We start from the raw sequence: 18,197 nt of genomic DNA, 5'->3' as shown, positions 1-18,197 counted from the left end.
AAGGCTGGCGCTCAGGCTGCATCACATTAGCATCCTTGTGAACTAGAAATGTGGGCTCTCTGGCCCTGCCTTAGACTTCATCAACTGGGAACTGACTGATTCTAATCAATCAGGCTATTTGTATCTTAACAAACTGATGCTTGGTAAAGTATGCTATGGGTCATATTAATTAATTGTTCTACTTAAGCAAGTGTGATGGTGAACATTTCTGACCCCAACACTTGGGAGGTAGACACAAGAAGGCGGAGTGTTTGGGGCTAGCATGGGCTATATAGTAAGTTCCTGTCTCTAATGTTGTAATAGGAGCGGCGGGCTACGTTCCTGGCACCCAGCCACCCACATGGCTAGCTTTATACCTGGAATAATTACATGGAAACTGTATTCTTTTTTTTTTTGTTTTGTTTTTGTTTTTGTTTTTGTTTTGTTTTGAGACAGGGTTTCTCTGTGGTTTTGGAGCCTGTCCTGGAACTAGCTCTTGTAGACCAGGCTGGTCTCGAACTCACAGAGATCCGCCTGCCTCTGCCTCCCAAGTGCTGGGATTAAAGGCGTGCGCCACCACCGCCCGGCGGAAACTGTATTCTTTTAAACACTGTCTGGCTCATTAGTTCCAGCCTCTTATTGGTTAGCTCTTACATATTGATCTAACCCATTTCTAATATTTTGTGTAGCACCACGAGTTGTCTTACCAGGAAAGATTTTAACCTGCGTCTGTCTGGAGTGGGAGAATCATGGCGACTGCCTGACTCTACCGACTGACCTAGCCGTGCGGCAGGATGCAGCCCGCCCCTCCTTCTACACTCTAATACATTTGAAACCACCTTGGAGCAAAGCTGGAGGAGAAGTCAAGAAATATGGCTTAAAGTAGAGACCTTGTTAAAACTGATTGGGATTGTGTGATTCAGTGAGCAGGCCTGGGATTCTTCATCTTTAGCAAGTTCCCAAGTGCACTGAAGCTGGCCCGTGAGCCCCAGTAGAGCATGGCTTTTTGTAACTTTGCTGAGGGAGGAACTATACCTAGAAGGTCTGTTTCAGGAACAGGCCATTCACCACCTGCACCCATTGGCTGTCCACTGTGTAACAGTCACAGACCCTCAGTGACTCTGTAACAGAAGGTGGACCTTAGAAGGTTCCAGATGCTTCTGTGTTTGAAAATCAATGACTGCTCTGTGGAAAGCCCAGGCCTGATTCTCTAGAAAGAGCTGAAGCCTATAAGTCTATAAGTCATAAATAGACATCACACACACACACACACACACACATGTCTTATAGTATCAAGTTATAGCAGCTGACAGATCAGTAGGTGAACAAGGCTTTCTGAAGCCATCTTCATCAGTATAGACCCATGGCTCTCAGTTTTTAGTGTTCATCTGAATCACATACACAGTGATTCCAGGGGTTTGGGGTGAAGGCAGATATTCTCATTTCTAACAGCTTCTCAAATGATGCCAGTGCCGCTCACCTTGGTCAGGGTTCAACAACTTGAAGGCTAATCTCATTCTCAGTTCTTCAGGGGAAAGCAAATAGACAAATCACACCAGAATATACAAATTGTAAGCTGCTTTATCGCTAGGACAATTTCCTGGGGCTGAAAAATTTTCACTGCACCAAAGGTACCTAATTGCAGAAGGCTACACCCAGCCCAGGATGTATGTTTTATGTGGGTAAGCTAGCTTATCCATTGCAGAAAATGATCTAGAAATATTTACACTTCGTTATGCCCTGAACATACATGCCATTCCACCTCAGGGAGGCTCTCTGTCTTGGGAACCACCTAGAGAAGAGCTGCGCCTTATGAGCAGAGCATGTTCTATTCCTAATTATGTTCCCACTTCCTAATTATCTATCAAGGCATCTATTATGGCCTCACTGTTTTGCTGTTCCTTCTCCACTCACCTCTTGCGCCATGACATTATACCCTTCACAAAGAGATAAGACATATCATGAGGGGGAAAAAGGACTGTCATAATTTCAGAGAGAGGAGCCAGGCTTGCAATTGATTTGTAATTGGCAGAAATGAGGACAAGGCTGTCTTTAATACAAGAAAACTGTGGCTGATTCTACACAACAAATTGCACACTCGCTGAATAGAAGATATTCTAATACAGTGTCTTGCAGTCTCACAAGCTAGTTTGAGCTTCAGGAATCAAAAAATATAAGTAAATAAATAAATAATCAGGGCCAACATTTCCAGCTGAAATGGTCTGATTGCCCCAGGAGCCTCACAGCCAGCAAATATTTAGGTGACATTCCCACAATCCATTGGTAATGAATATTCTTTTCACCCCCAGTCCTCCCTGCAATGGTATGACATTTGGAAACTTACTAGAATCGTGCCCATCAATTCTCTTAAGAGCACATTTGTACCTTTTTGGCAGTCTCTAAAGAATAGCTTTTGATTATTCTTTATTAAAAGTTAAAAGAAATAGAAGTAGACATAAATCATTTTTGATTAGCTGTTCTGAAAGCCTTCCAAGGGTCCACTGCATTCATGGCCAGCAGCTCATTTGGGTCTGATGCCTGAGTCCAGAGCTCCTGTGGACTCGGAAGAGGACTGGTGTAGGCCCCACAGAAAGCCACAGACTTGCAGCAAAGCAGACATGACAAGCAGGTGGGGAAGGGCCTGCAGATTTGCCAACTCCCAGCGACAACCTCCTTTGTTTGAGAGTGGTCCACCCCTCCAAGCTCCATAGGAAGGCCACTTCCTCCCAAGCTGCTGCCCATACTGAACATGCAACCCTCCCTGCTTCCCCCATCTTGCCACCACCAGCCCCATCTTCCCCAAGCAGCCTTTCCACTTTGTGATGGAATAGTTAGTTGTGTTGCTCAATGGTCTGTCTTCACCCACAGAAGGTGAGCTCCAGATGGGAGGCGGGGCAAAGATTAGTTCTGAGTACTCTCTGTCCTGCCCCCAGCTTCTAGCCATGGAGGAAGCCAGCTGAGCTGGAATAAATCCTGAAAGCATAGGCCAAGGATGAGAAAAGACACAAAGAAGCGGCATAAGAGAGAGACATATCTAAGCGGAAGGCTCCAGGTCAGAGTAGCCAGGGTCCTCAGAGCTGCCTATGACAGGAGAAAGGACGCGGGCGTTAGGCGCAGATGAAGCTGTTTTCCATTTACTTTTCACAGCGCTGGATATGGAACCCAGGGCCACGGCACACACTAGGGCAACGCTCTACCAGAAACGTCATGCATATACTGGAGCTATTTGTTGATCTGGAGTGACCTTTGGGTGAAGAATATCAGAGAAGATAAAGTATGAGGTGTCAAGATCATAACTAAAAAAAATGATTAATGATCATAGCTTATATCTCAATAATGTCTACTAATAAATATGAATGTACTTTTCTTAACATGGCTATGACACAATCTCCCATGTTGGGACATCATTTTACACCCACCCCTCATCTCTGAACCAGGAGTCCCAGAAGCATCCTGTTAACTTGCAAATCAGCTAATGAAAACAATCCTGTAACAGTGATTGGCTCATGACCTCGGGGACCCAGGAGAGCAGGCAGATGTTCACGGAAGGAGTACTCGGTGGCAGAATAGTCAAGTACCCACAGTGACCCCACTGATGGGGGTTTGACCGAGAACACCCCCAACTCTACAGCAGTGTGAACGTGGTACATATTAAGCAGGACTTGCACTTTCATTTTTGAATTTTCATTTGGGCTTTGGCTAGCGGCATGCGCTACACTACTTGTGAAGATGATGGACAGCAGGTAGGCGCCCCAGCTTCCAGTCAGTCAGCAATGGATGGGAAAGCAACTGGAACTCCACAATACACTGCATTGCTGAGCTACGTTGACCCTTAGCTTGAGTGCACTAAATGTACTTTAAATGCCACTCACATTCAGTACGAGTTGATCGGGATGCCACTCCATCCTTAAGCCACGGAACATCTGTATAAGGACTGATAAGCATCCCTGGGTTTTAACAAGGAACACACTGCTGATATTTACAAGGGTGGCTTTTAGAAAGAGATGGATGCTGAAGAAAACCACATTGCAAATATCAACCTTGTATTCATGAAACACGGCTAAGGAGGGGGCAATAAAGCCAACATGCATCCAGAGAAGTCAGTTTGAGTGACATTTAAAGTATATTTTTATTTCACTGATTTTCTTACAGATTTGGGGAATTCAAATACATTTAAGTCTCTAGTACAGTAGAGGAAAAAGTAGAGGCACAAATGTATGCTAAATAAAGGAATGTGTGTGCATATGTGCGCATGTGCATCTGTGTTCACACATATAGGTGTGTGCATGTGTGTGTGCGCACATGTGTGTGAGTGTGGTGGGAGGACAGAGACTGACATTGGATATCTTCCTCAATCACTCCCCACCTTACTGAGACAAGATTCCTACTGAGCCTTCGGCTGTCTGAATCAGCTAAGGTGACTGGCCAGCAACCCCAGGGATCGTCTTGTTTCTGCCTTCCAAGCACAGGGCTTGCAGATGCGCATGGGTGCTGGAGACTGAACTCGGGTCTTCAAGTTTACATAGTAAGCACTTTCCCCACTGAGCCATTTTCCCAGCTGGAAGTTACATTTTTTAATAGGGATCCACCTGCAAAGAATGTTTAGATTTGGTGTGGCCAAGTGACATGAAAGAAACCAAGACTTTAGGATCCTTATCCTGGCTCTCCTGCTCAATCCCAGTTTGACCCTGAATTCCTCATTTACACCCTCCTCGCCCATGCTCCCCTCATCGGGGCTGTTAATGTCGGCTGTTTTGTTGCTGTTGTTGAAAGATCATGGTGAGCATTATCTTTCATGCGTTTTCCAAGTGTTTTGTGTGTAGGCCCTCAGGACATGTCCACTGTTATCCACACTCTCTTGGCTATACATCCTTGTTGCATCATCTCTATGACCACCATGTAGAAGCCCGACACAGAGGGACATCATCAAGTTCAGAACTGTTTGGGGAAGGAGATTCCTCACTCAGCACTCTCTGCACATTGGTAACCAGTGCTTCCCCAGGGATCAAGGTAAGAAGTTAACAGGGAGAATTGCTGCTATGCAGACTGACAACAGACTATGCGGACTGACAGACATGTCTCTTATCTCACAGCCTGGTGCAGCTGATATGGAGTGATGGGTTCCCAGAATGAGACCCTTTCCCTGGCAGACCCTCTCCGGTGCCTGTGATTGTCTCAACACACGCACAGACCCTGCTGAGATCCATGCAGAGCATCTGGACACAAGGCCTCATTTCTGAGGCGGCAAATGTTATTGGTTGTACAGACTCCCAGGGGAGCATACTTTCTGTAGAGAGGCCTCAAAGGCCAGCTCCATGGTGGTCCTGACAGGTGGTCCTGCTCTGATGTCCCTGAGGAGTTGGATGAGGGTAGAGTCCCATCCGCCAGGCATCGTGATAAGAAAAGAAGACACAGAATATTCCTCACACCCATCTGGATAAACAGTGTGCCTGAGGGAATCTTCTGTGTCCTCACCAGGAAGCCAGCCTTCGCACTGAAACTGGCCACTCAACCCTAGGAGACACTTGCTACTATTCCCAAAATACCTATATATAAGGGAAAGTGACCATTTTCTCCCCTCTTAAAGGCATTTAATTTTGTTTTTGTAATTTTCTGCATTCACTTTTACTATTTCAATGAAATATTATTTCTATTTCAATGAAATAGTTTATATGATCTATTACCACAATTAGTAATATTGATGTATGCTTTATAGTATTATAAGCATATATATATATATACACATATGCATGATACATAGGGATGTATGTACATTATATAAGTAAGTATATAACTGTACATATTTAGGTATGCACATGTTTTTTCTTTAAAATATTAAATATATTAACTGCTTTAAAGCTTGCATTTTTCACTTAATTACATACTATGAGAATATCATTAAGTATTTGTCCACCATCTGGTATTTAATTACTTCATCACAGCATTTACTTAATTAACCACTTGCAGAACATTCCAGTTCTTTCTAGTTTTCTGTTCAGTTGACTACAGTAACAGGTACATCTTTGTCCCCATTTCTGGTCATTTCCTTAGAAAACTGCCATAAATGAAGCTAATTTTAGAAAACCTAGCACTGATGGTTTTAGTTTTGAGCCTCATTATCCTCCAGAAGTGAAGGACCTGTCTATATCCTGCATATACTTGTGTGTACATGTGTGTATCCCGCTGTTTCTGGTTCCCTGTGCTTAATGTTCAACAGCTTCCAATCACAATGTTGCACGCATGCCTGCAACTTCACTAGTCAACACGGGCCTTTGGCAGAAAGCCCAGTATTTAAGCCCTCCTTCCTAATATTCCCTAAAATATGGAGGAGGGAGCCAATATCCAAGGATATCCTTGCAGGGGTAGTTATTGTATCTATCCACTCACTGTGTTAAGTTTAAAGCCTCCCCGGGTAGAGAGATAGATTAGCAGAAAGCTGAGGACCCCTGCTCGAGCTGTGCCCCCCGTTTCCCTCCCCCTCCTAAGCCTGCTTCCACACAGAGTATTATTATGATGGGAAGCAGACCCACAGAAGCCACTTGTGTACCCTCAATAGGACTGTGGTGAGGGACGCTGTTCATTACATCACACAGTCTCAGCTTTATGAGGGCCCCCGGGAGCTATTTCTGTCTGGCCTCTGTGTGAACGACAGTTAGAATTTTCCTGAGCAATTGGTTTGTGTTTATCTCACAGACATTGTAAACTGTACGTCTGACAAGCTTTCTTTATCACACTGGTGCCTGTGGTGCTCGGGCATCCCACTCGCGACCCGAGAGCCAGCAGCGGGAATGTGCAAATACAGTCATAGCCTGAGAAGTAGCTCTCGTGTTCTTCCCATCTCGTGGTGCCTTGCTTTTAGTTTACACGATCCTGTCTTGCTCTGTATCCTATTGGAAGCCCCCTGAAAAATGCTGAAGAGTCGATAGATAAATAAATAAGATGTGTAAGAGCTCCACGATGTGCATTTCTGTCTGTTTTCCTCGACACTTCTGCTGTGCTTCTGCTTACAGACCTGAGGCTCCGTGCACACAAGTCAGAACTGCAGCGATACCGACCTTACAATAATTGGAATACCCAAATAAAGTTTCTGAAGATACTGTGATTGCCCTTCCCTCATTCTCATGACTCAGTGGAATCAATGCCATTGAAATGACAGTGCTTCTCCGGAGCAAAATGTGCTTTAACTCTAATTATGATGGAAAAAGTCAATAGCGCTACTTCATACGGAGTGACACGGAAGGTGGACAGAAGCATCAAGGGGAAATTGTTAGTGCCTAAGATGGGCTTTGTAGCCCAGGGAGTTTTCAACTGTAGTGTACAAAAAGGTTCAAATTTTAGAAGAGAGGCAACAGTATAAACTGCCATTAAATTGTATAGAATCTGCCTGGGCCGATGAGCACATGAAGAATCGTTGAACATCCTTGGTCACTGGGGAGACAAACTGAGGTACAAACTAACACCTACTTGAACTGAAAAGACCGACTACAGCGGGTGTTGGTGAGGATGGGAGACAAGTGACCTTGCACAGAGGGCTAGGGGCAATGCCATGTTGAAAATAGCTCCTGGTTCTTCTGAAAGTAAACTCATATCTACAGAAGACCTGGTAATTTCACTACTAGACATTTACCAAAGAGAAATTAAAGTATATATATATATATATATATATATATATATATATATATATATATATCATATTAATGTTTGTGGCAGATTCTTCTTAGCAAATAACAGTGGGAGCAGGGGCTGTCTCTGACTCTGTTGCCTGCTTTTGGTACCCATTCTTCCTACTGCATTACCTTATCCAGCCTTAATAAGAGAGCAGTTGCCTAGCCTCACTGCGACTTGATATACCTGCTAGAAGCCTTGCTCTTAACAGGTCCGCCTCTTGTGCCCATGTGCATTCACCAGGCTAGCTGACTCATAAGCCTTCAGGGATGCTCCTGTCTCACCACAGGCACACTGGGATTAGAAACCATGCTACCACATAGGAATTTTCATGCATTCTGGGAATCTGAACTCCAGTCCTCCCGCTTGCACAGCACGGCCTCATCCGCTGACCCATTCCCCCAAACCTGATGTTGATACAAAATTGTAGAACATGTAAACTAATACATAGTTTGAGAAAACACCATTGGTTCTTTATTCCACACTGGAGCAGGGAGAGATTAAAAATGGAGACAAGGACACCTTGGAAGGTGACACCAATATTCATTAACTCGATTATGAAACGATTCACACACAAATACATTAAATTTGTCAAGTTGTATGCCTTAAATATTACATCTCAATTATCTTCAGTAAAGTTCTTTGAAAAAATTTTATATTAAATGGAAGTTGGGTATGGAGGCTCACACCTGTAATCCTAGCACTTGAAGGGCTGAGTAAGAAAGATAAAAAGTTTTGGGCCAGCCTGTGTTATATAGCAAGACGTTGCAAAAAATAAGTGTGTGTGTGTGTGTGTGTGTGGAGAGAGAGGGAGAGAGAGAGAGAGAGAGGATAAAGATGGCCTCGTGGCTACTGCAGGGAGAAGGTTAGCTCTGCTCTACCTTCTGTGCTCCCTCGGACCTTTGTACTTGTGTTTACAGGGACAGGAGCATGACAGTGGCATCACCATGAGTGTTCTCATTCTCTGCCCCATCCTCTGGCTCTGTACTCTACCCCGAGATGCTCTCTCATCTAGCTAGGGAAATAGGATCAATGAGCAGAAAGGAAAGACAAGTGGATCCATGCTTAAAGCACTATCCTGATGGACTCTACTCAGTGATGGGCTCATTTAGACAGAGAACAGTCTGATCATCCCAGGAGCCTTTTCTAAGAAAAGCGTAACTGTTTCATGAAGATATCCAAGTACCTTTTTGTTAAGGACGTCACAAACCCAGACCCTAAAATATTCAGTTCGTCTTAGCCTTTTTAAGTGTAGCTTTAATAACAAACTTTATCAGAGAGTACTTTGTGGTAGTTGCAGGGGGCTCATATTCACAAATTCTAGACCTGGAATTTTGACATTGTCATCAGCTTCTCCATCGATAAAATGTCAATCTAGTGGAACAGTAGATAAGTTTTCACAAAAGCACAGGTGGAAAGCAATATCCAAGGAACAGGAATCTTTTAAAATGATACCCCTCCCTCACCTCACCCCTCTTTGAAGAATATACGTTCTTCCTTGCCAGGGGAGGGAATGTGTGAACAAGATTGTCTCTCACTCTTACCTGAAGCCAAAGCTTGTCATGCTGAGACCACTTCCCACCAGCAATGCACTGAAATGTGGCATTCTGCCCAACATTCACCTCAACATTCTGGAGTCGCAGGAAATGAGGTGCTTTTCCTAAGAGAGAAAACCAAAGAACACATGAAGACAGGATGCAGCTTCCCACACCACCCTGATGGATACCAGGGACAGCAGTCCAGGATAGGCGTGTGCCTGAGAAGATGCCAGGCTCAGATAAGAGTTGATGGACCACTTCAGAGTGAGGCCTATACTGTGAATTCCATATATTGTCTTATTTAAGCTCATGATCTATGGAGTAGACAGGAGAGCATCTTCAGTTCAAAGATCACAAAACTAAGACTCTGAGCATTGCATGGTTTGTCACAGTTGGGCATCCAGAAAACAGGGTGCCAAGATGTGAATCCTATCTTATGAGACCCTCAAAGTTCCAATGACAACTTGGTCCACACATCTCTAAAATGGTCCAAAGTGAATGTTGTCCCTGGGAGTGACAGTAGGTTAAAGGAAGAATCATAGAACCCAAAGCTCCTCCCTTGATTCTGGTGAAGATGCTAATGATGGCAATGGATAAGGACAAAGAATATAGTAGGAAGAAAATAGAAAGAAAGTATAAGAGCTTTCGTTTACTGAATATTTCCACCAAAGCTACCGTTCTCAGCATCCAGAATTTACTCAATACAGCGCAACTGCCCCTATGAATTCCAGAAATCCACCCATGTTCACAAAGGTGCATAGTTTACATTCTCAGCTTTACACTGTGGCATCTCTTAAGCATGGGTAGGATGTAGAACATGGATTCTGGGGATTGAGCACAACATGATTTTCAAACAAAACCAGCATGTGGATAATCAGCCCTGGGATCCGCTTGGGTTTCATGTTAGATAGTTTGTGTTCATCTCTTTCCTTGTTTGCGGGGTCAAGTGTTCCTCTATACAAGTTCCCAACAAAACAGCAATATCTGGTTTCCATTAGCTGATCACTAACGACAAGAGGAAGGAGCTTTGTCATTAAATCCAATGAAGATTCTCTACGACCATCAATAAAAATCAGTGATAACTTGGACTCAGACTCCTTATCCCAGGTAGGGTTAAACAGAGGGGCTGTATAATACCAAAGACATCAAGAAAAATAGGAAGAATAACACCTACTAAACACCAGTGCTAAGTAGGAGTCTTAGTTGAGGTTTCTGTTGCCTTGGTAAAATACTACGAACAGCTTGGGAAGGGGAGGGCTTAATTAATCTCACAGCTTGTAGTTCATCATCCCGGAATGTCAGGACAGGAACTCGGGATAGACACATGGTGGTAGAAATACAGCAGCGACCATGGAGGAAGACTGCCTACTGGATTGCTCTCTGTGCCTTGCTCAGCCTGTTTTCTTATATTATCCAGAACCACCCCCCTAGGAGTGGCACCACCAGTAATGGGCTAGGCCCTTCTACATCAATAATGAATCAGGAAAACTCTCCTACCATGCCCCACAGGTTATTCCAGAGGCCAGTCTGGTGGGAGCATTTTCTCAACTGAGATTCCTTCTTTTTAAAATGACTGTATCTTGTCTCAAGTTGACATCAAAACAGCCAACAAAGCACTTTGCATGTTTTATCTATTCTAATTTCATGATATTCCTGGGAAGCATATGGTAAAGAGTAGGAATTAGCATCAGCAAGCTCAAGATAGTTGTGACAGCTAACTTTAATTGTCAACTTGACATAACTCAGAATCACCTGGAAAAAGGATCTCAAAGAGGAAGGACTCCCTACATTGGGTTAATCTCTAGCCATGTCTATGGGGAATAACATTTTCTAGAGTAATATTTTTGTTAATTTTATGTTAATTTCCTACAATATACTTTGATCATATTCACCACCAACTCCTCCATGCTCTTCACTCCGCCCTGCGTCTGCCGCCCTGACCCTCTCTATATTAAATGCAGTTGAATTTGCCCATCTTTATGGAATAAAGTCTTCCCTAGAATGTAGTCCACCTACATGGTCACAGCATTAAACAAACTGACCCTCCCTCTTCCCACATCTACTAAATGCTAACAGTTCCTAAGCTAGTGGTAGGATTTCATACCACCCCCTGTCTTTATCCTGGCATTTTATTTGACTGAGCTCACACAGATCTTGGGCCTGCTCCTGCTATTAGTAAGAATTCGTAAGTGAAACGGCCCTGCTGTGTCTAGAAAACGTCATTGATGTTCTCCATGGTCTCTAGCTCTTACATTCTTTTCATCCCCTCTTCCACAATGATGCCTGAGCCTTGTGGGAAGGGTGTGATGGTATGTACGTTCCATTTAGGGCGGGGCACCCCAGCATCTCTTATTTTCTGTACATTGGCCAGTTGAGAGTTTTTGTGGTCATTGCTGTCTGCTGCAAGGAGAAGCTTCTCTGATAGTGTTTGAGATGCACTGATCTGTAACAATAAGTCAGTAGTAGTTATTTTAATACGATATGTTCATTTAGCAGAATAGTGCAATTAGGTCATCCTTTAGGTCCCATGACCTATCTAGTCACAAGTTCTTGTCCCTATTAATGATGTCAGGCATGGGTTCCATGACAGTTGCACCAACAGGCATATCTGAAGCTGTGCAAAACTGGTAACTACTTTTAAATCTTTTTTCTGTTTTTATTACTTTGTTTTGTTTTAATTAATTTTTCCTCCTGTGTCCATATAGCACTTCTCAGCACTGTAAAAGCTAGTAAGTAGAGATAAAGCTTCTAGGTCAATACCAGCTTCATTTTGAAGTATGTAGAATCTTAAAAAATATAATCCTATCACTAAGTTCTGGAGGGTAAACAACAATATTGACAACAGCCTATAATGCTTAGTGGGGTCTATGGGACCCTGTTGGCCAACAACTCAAAAAGAGGTAGCCCTTTTCTGTTACTGGGAATTTTATTTACTAACATGTGGTCTCTAGCTGGGCCATTATACTCCTCTTGCAGGGCAACTCTTAAAATTATTTTATTTTATGCTTCGGTACATATTTCAGAAAGCTCCTAGAGTAGTAGGTTTCCACAGGACTGTCTCAAAAGGTCTTCACTGTTAAGTTTTCCCTCCCCACATTCTCGCCTTTATATTGTCCTGTTGTAGAATAATTTTTTGTTCACTTTAAAGATGTGTCTTTACCAAGGCACCTTCTGATTGGTTTAATAAAGAGTTAATGACCAATAGCTAGGCATGAGCTCTGGGTGGGACTTCCAGGCACAGAGAGGACTCTGGGAAGAAGAGAGGCAGAGAAGCACGCCAGACAATGAACGAGTTGGACACACAGAATAGGAGGATAGAGATAAAAGCCACATGGTAAAACGTAGATTCATTTGAAAAAAATATGGGCTAAGTTATAAGAGCTAGTAGGACAAGCCTTAGATAAAGCTGAACTTTCATAATTAATAAGTCTCTGCATCATTATTTATGAGCTGGTGACCCAAACAAAAATCATACTACACTGTCCTCCCATGCACCACCCAAATTTAACCCTTCTGGTTCCATTACTCATTTTTAATCCTCCACAGTCCTGCGGTCTATCTCTCCTCCCGTGAAAGCTCCCCTCCCCCCGTGGCTCCTTACTAATTTCCTAATCTCTGTGGGTATTCCAAACAAAATACACCATAATCTGACTCCAAGGTAGTATCTACAAAGGAGAGACAATATGTGATGTTTGTTTTTCTGGAACTGGGTTATCTCACTCAGAATCGTTGTTTCTAGCCTCATCCATTTCTCCAAGAATTTCATAATTTCATTTTTAACAGCTTAATGTTTCACAAGTTTCATCTTTCTCAAAGGTTTAATATTCCATTCTGCAAATGTGCCACATATACAGTATCCATTTATCAGTTGATGGATACCTAAGGCTCTTTCCATTTACTAGTTATTGTAAATATGGCAGCAATGAGCATGAAGGAACAACTCCCTCTATCCTCTATGCTGACATACAGAGACCTTTGGGTATATTCTCAAGAGTGGTGTAGCTGGATCCTGTGGTAGATCTATTTCCATCTTCCGAGTTTGGATTTTCCTCCACAATGCTTTTCATATTGGTTGTCCCAGTTTGCATTCCCATCAGCAGAAAATAAGTGTTCCCCTTTCTGGTAGGGGAATTAAGTTAATTGATATTGGAAGATAGAGCGCAGCATGGGTAGGGTGCCATTTCCTAGGCAGGGGACCCTAAATTTTGTCACTGGAGAAATTGAGCTGAGAATAAATAAGTAAGCAAGCAAGAACATGTGCATGCGTTTCCTTCTATTCTTGACTGTGAATGTGTCTGCTTCAAGCTCCTCTTGCTTTGTGTTCCCGACTATGATAGAGTGTAACCTAATATTTTAAGCCAAATAAATTCTTTTCTCCTAAGTTGTTTTTTTTTAATCAGGTATTTTATCGTACAACAGAGATGAAACTAGAAGTTACCAAAGTGACAGAGCTTCACAGAGAGAAACAAAGAATTCAGCCTAGCCCCATCTGAGCCCCAAACTCCATTTTGAACTAGTCACTCTCTTGCCTTCTTGACCTTGAAACGGAAGACGGTGTCACTGGACAGGCCTCAGAGTGCAGAGGAAGGATCTTCAGGGTGGACTGTGATGACTTTCCTGGCTTCTCTTTTTACTCCCAAATATTTTACAAGGGACCCTGTCCATGCTCCTTTCCCCTGTGGATGTTTTGACCTATCTTGTCTACCAAAATGTGCCGCTCCCTATAAGACTCTCCCCAAACCCAGGGACTTGAGTGTGATCGAGGACACCTGCTGTGAGAAAGTGTGTACCATCTGCTCTGGTCTTTAGCTGGCAACGGTTCAGATACCCCCACATGCTACTGTCAGAGCCCTGCGGCTAAAGTGTCATGGGTGCAAGACCCAGATGAGATCACCTCTGCAGGTCGTCTCCATCTACCAGTGTGACAAGTGGCATGCTGCTCTGGTTGCTTCCAATTGTTTTCTTTTGGCTCTCCTGAATAATTCTGGGAAGCGGGGTTGGAACTCTCGGTGCTTCGGCTAGGAATGGTGAAATTACCTGGGCGCGAGTGAGAAGGAGACACGGAACGCCACAAATCCGCTTAGGAGTTTGAGTGTGCACAGGCCTGGAGATCGAGGTACAGCTTTTAAAGGCTGCCCCACACATGCGCACAGGGGGTTGGCATGACTCCGTCACACTGATGACGTCGGTGACGGGTGACTCACACACGCGCGCAAGGGTTTAGCTGAGTCCTATGTGGATGTAACCACGCATGCGCACCTGTGGGTCACGCGGGGCACAAAAAGAACCCCGAGGGTCTAACCACACGTGCCTGCCTTTAGAACCGGAAGTGCAGCCTTCTCTATGGCTGAATAAATTACAAATGGAACAAACCTTGTAGGTCTGTTTCTACTCCCGTTTCAAAAGGGAAGGGAGTATCTAGGCTATATAGGCAGGGAGTGTCTAGGCTCCAAAATCTAGTCATCCTTTTGAGTTTTACAAAGGTCACCCTCCTCTTCTCCTTTGGGTCATGGGGCAAGTGGTTAAGTTCCAGGAGACACACACTTAGAGACAGTTCCCTTTTGATTGGCACCTGCAGGTTTCTGACTCCTCCCCCTCCTCCCTTCTCAGCCACAGAGTTCCATTCTTGTCTTTCATTATTTCATCTCCTCCCTCCCTTCCCAATTCAGAATGCAGATGTGGAATGTCCACGGGTGTTCACGTTCTCAGGAAACGCGGATGATTCTGATTTACTGCAAGGACATCAAACCCAAACCCTCCCAGTAACCAGACCGCTACGCAAATGAAGAAAGCGGCTCCACTGTAAATCAAAACAAAAAAAAAAAAAACCACCGCCTTCTTGCTCCATTTTTCATCCTCCATTTTGGAGAGACATTTCCACAAAATAAAGACAAAAAATGTTGCAAGCAGAGTGAGGACTGGTATTTAGTGCCAGTTCCGATGTTGGCAAATTGTTACGGAATGGTGGACAAGGAGGAGAACTTAAAGGACCTCATACCACATTGAAAGGGTTGCAGGGAGTGGGGTGGAGGTGGGAGTATTTTGTTCAGAGCTGTCAATCATCTGATTTCTCCAGAAGAATAAACAGTCTGCATTTTATGTGAAGTCCCTTCCCATACAATCTTGAGTACATTTGATGAAAACACGGTTCAGTCTTAGACAAACTCATCAGTACTCAGGTCCCACCAATTGGTGGCCTCTGATAAGTTGTTCTTCTGTTCAGTCACTTGGAACAATTCCCGATGGCCAGTGGTACCCTATCTGAGCCCCTAAATCCAGCAGTGAGTCTGCCTCCTCCACACACTGTGGGAACCACTAAACTACAGGGACTTTCCTCAATCGTCTCCCCAGAGGTCTCCCTCTCAGCTCTCCTCTGGATAAGCCCTGGATCACCCCTGACTCATGATCAGTGCCTTTTCGGTGGGATCTTCCTTGCATTTGGTCTTCTTGGAGCTCCTGGCTTCTCTGACTCTCCCTTCACCCCCAACTCCAGTCTCCTCTCCAGCCACTGTTTCCATCATTACCTTCCCTCTGCCTCCGCACTTTGGGGGATGAAATGATTGTGCCAACGTCAACTTGCCAACCTTCAGTCAAACACAGGTATCCCTGGGTCCTCCAAGAAGCCATCCGCTAGGCTTGTAGCACCCCCCTGACTACTCACTGAGACTGAGTTCCCCTTAAAATGGGATCCAGCTGAACAGGGTTAAGAGGAAACCGACTGTGCATTTGGGGCAAAATGCCTTGATGCCGGTGACATTTAAACTCCTGCAGATGTCAGTGCAGCATCTGAAGACGTATTATTGTGCCCTTTATCTCGCTCTTTAAACCTGACAATGCTCAGCAGGAGGCCACACAATTGAAGTGAAGGCTCCTACATACATTAGAAGCGTGTTGCAGTTGCTCTGTGGGCTGAGAGACATGGCCCCGTGATAGGGGGAAAAATAGGTTCGAAAAAAAAGAAATCTAAAAGTCAACTTGGGAGTTAGAAAGTTTGAAACTGAGTGGAACAGTGTGCTGACATTTATCGAAGCTTTAACTGTGATGGCCCTGCTAAGGGCTGGCACCAAGATCTAGCAGAGGATGATAGCCACAAAATAATTCTGAATCACAACAACAGCAAGTTAAATGGGCTCTAAAATATGGGTGAGAAGCTTTCCATGGTAAAAGAAAATAATTTCTTTGGAGGATTATGCCTGACTTTTGGTCACTGTTTTGAACGCTTTAAAGCAAACAGTTAAAGCCAGCTTCAATGGGAAAGAGGATAAGATTGCAAATCAGTCCTGATTCCTCTGTCCACAACTTTTAGAATAATTAATCGAATCATTTATTGATAAACTATGGTCCTATGTCAATAGAAAAATGTTTTGAAGGACAGAAGCAGAGACTCATAAAAGTTTGAAGATATAAGGAAATATATTTTTTCAGTATAGTTAAAATCTTGTAAACTTCTGAGTAAAATTAATTCTGAGGCTGAGGATTTGGGGGAAACACTGCAGTGCAGCCGGCTGCCCAAGAGGCACAGAGGTGAGATGACGAGGAATCCCATGAGCAGCTACAAAGCCTGTGGGTACCTCAGACGTGGAAGGAATACTCAGAGATGTGAAAACCACCATCTTTGGGGCATCGAATAAGATTAGTTCCTTCCAGTTCCCGAATGCAGTACCCGCCTGGCCACTGCTTTCCCAAGGTCTGTGTTTCTCCATAGCGCCGCTGTCTCCTGGAAACTCAAACACAGAATGTGTCTGTATCTAGCAATACTGCTTCATTAGAACTGATTAAGCCAAAATGAGGCTGCTGGGTAGCCCCCGGTCTAATCCAACTAGTGGACTTTCAGGAAGAGGAGATCCAGACACACAAAAAGACACCAAAGACTTTTACACAGAGAGAAAGACCATGAGAGGTTTCACTGTGGAAAAATTTGCCAGCCTAGGACGTTATCTCTGAAGTTAATTTTTCAACACCTTAACCTTGAATTCCTATCCACAAGGGCTCTTAGAAAACGCAGTGTGATCGCTTAAGCCACCTCGTCTCTGGCATGTCTGGACCACAATCTTTGCGAAGCAATAAACCATCTGTTACACGTAATATAATTGTGGCATTGGTGGTTTTGCTTCCGCCTCACTCACTTTACTGGAGGCCTACGAGGACAGACAATGAGTTTGTCTCCTGTAGCTCCACGATCCCAGAACAGTGCCTAACAACGAGGACAAGCTCAGTAATCACTTCCTGTGTGAGGAGCAGCTGACTGTCACTGCTCTGCCCGGTCACCACTGTGTCTAGCCTAGCTCCAGAATGTTCTTCCTTATAGTTCCCCCATCCTCCCTATGGGACTTAAACCCATTCACCAGACAGCACCTTTTATGAATTAACTGAAAGCATTCCATCTCCAAAGAAGCCCTCTGGCATTGCCTCCCCACACTTATGGCTAATATCCACCCACAATGATGCCTGAGGCCCTGAATGATGAGGTCCCAGGTCACCTGCCCAAGGTTCACCTAGGACATAGTTTGCTGTGCCCCACCTACCAGGACACACTGTCAGCACGGGGCTGTTTCCCAGTGCAGGGATTCTGCTTTTGATGTTCCATCACCTTAGAAGCCCCCTTCCCAGATTTTCAGAAAGCAAACTCCTTTTCATGATTAGAGTCCCAGCTCTGGTCACATCTTTGAAGCCACATCCCATGACCACACTACTTAAGGAGCCCTGCAGGTCCCACTTCCCATATTTATCCTATTCACAACCCTTTCCCGTATCCCAAATCATCCATTGCTGATCTAGTATTAGATACTCAATTTCTTTTTCCTTCTCGCCCCCTGCTTGTTAAACACCACAAGCACAGACGCCAACCCTTTCTTACTTAACTATCTGCTACGCCCAGAAAAGCTCAAGAAAACACAGTGCTCATGATCAATAAGTTACTTGCTGAAATGAAATCCTAGGCTATCAGTGACTGAGCGTAGGACCCATGGGTGTACCTCAGGGGACTATACACCCTGGCAGCGTTTGCACATCTCC

General features: G+C 44.1%; 1 protein-coding gene across 14 annotated transcripts in view; it reads right to left on the bottom strand.

Moving 5' to 3' along the window:
- The window catches only part of Ptprt (protein tyrosine phosphatase receptor type T), a 1,077,234-nt gene that overhangs the window by 690,856 nt on the left and 368,181 nt on the right, over positions 1-18,197 (bottom strand). For all 14 annotated transcript variants that reach the window (XM_057780248.1, XM_057780255.1, XM_057780252.1 and 11 more), the window contains one exon: positions 9,189-9,304. In XM_057780248.1, coding sequence (XP_057636231.1) covers positions 9,189-9,304 — 116 coding nt within the window. The remainder of the gene's footprint in view (positions 1-9,188; positions 9,305-18,197) is intronic.

This window comes from Chionomys nivalis, chromosome 9 (genome assembly GCF_950005125.1).
Source record: "Chionomys nivalis chromosome 9, mChiNiv1.1, whole genome shotgun sequence".
NCBI classification, from domain to species: Eukaryota; Metazoa; Chordata; class Mammalia; order Rodentia; family Cricetidae; genus Chionomys; species Chionomys nivalis.
Note: the sequence above shows the minus strand (reverse complement) of the source record. Positions and strands in the feature narration are given on the sequence as shown.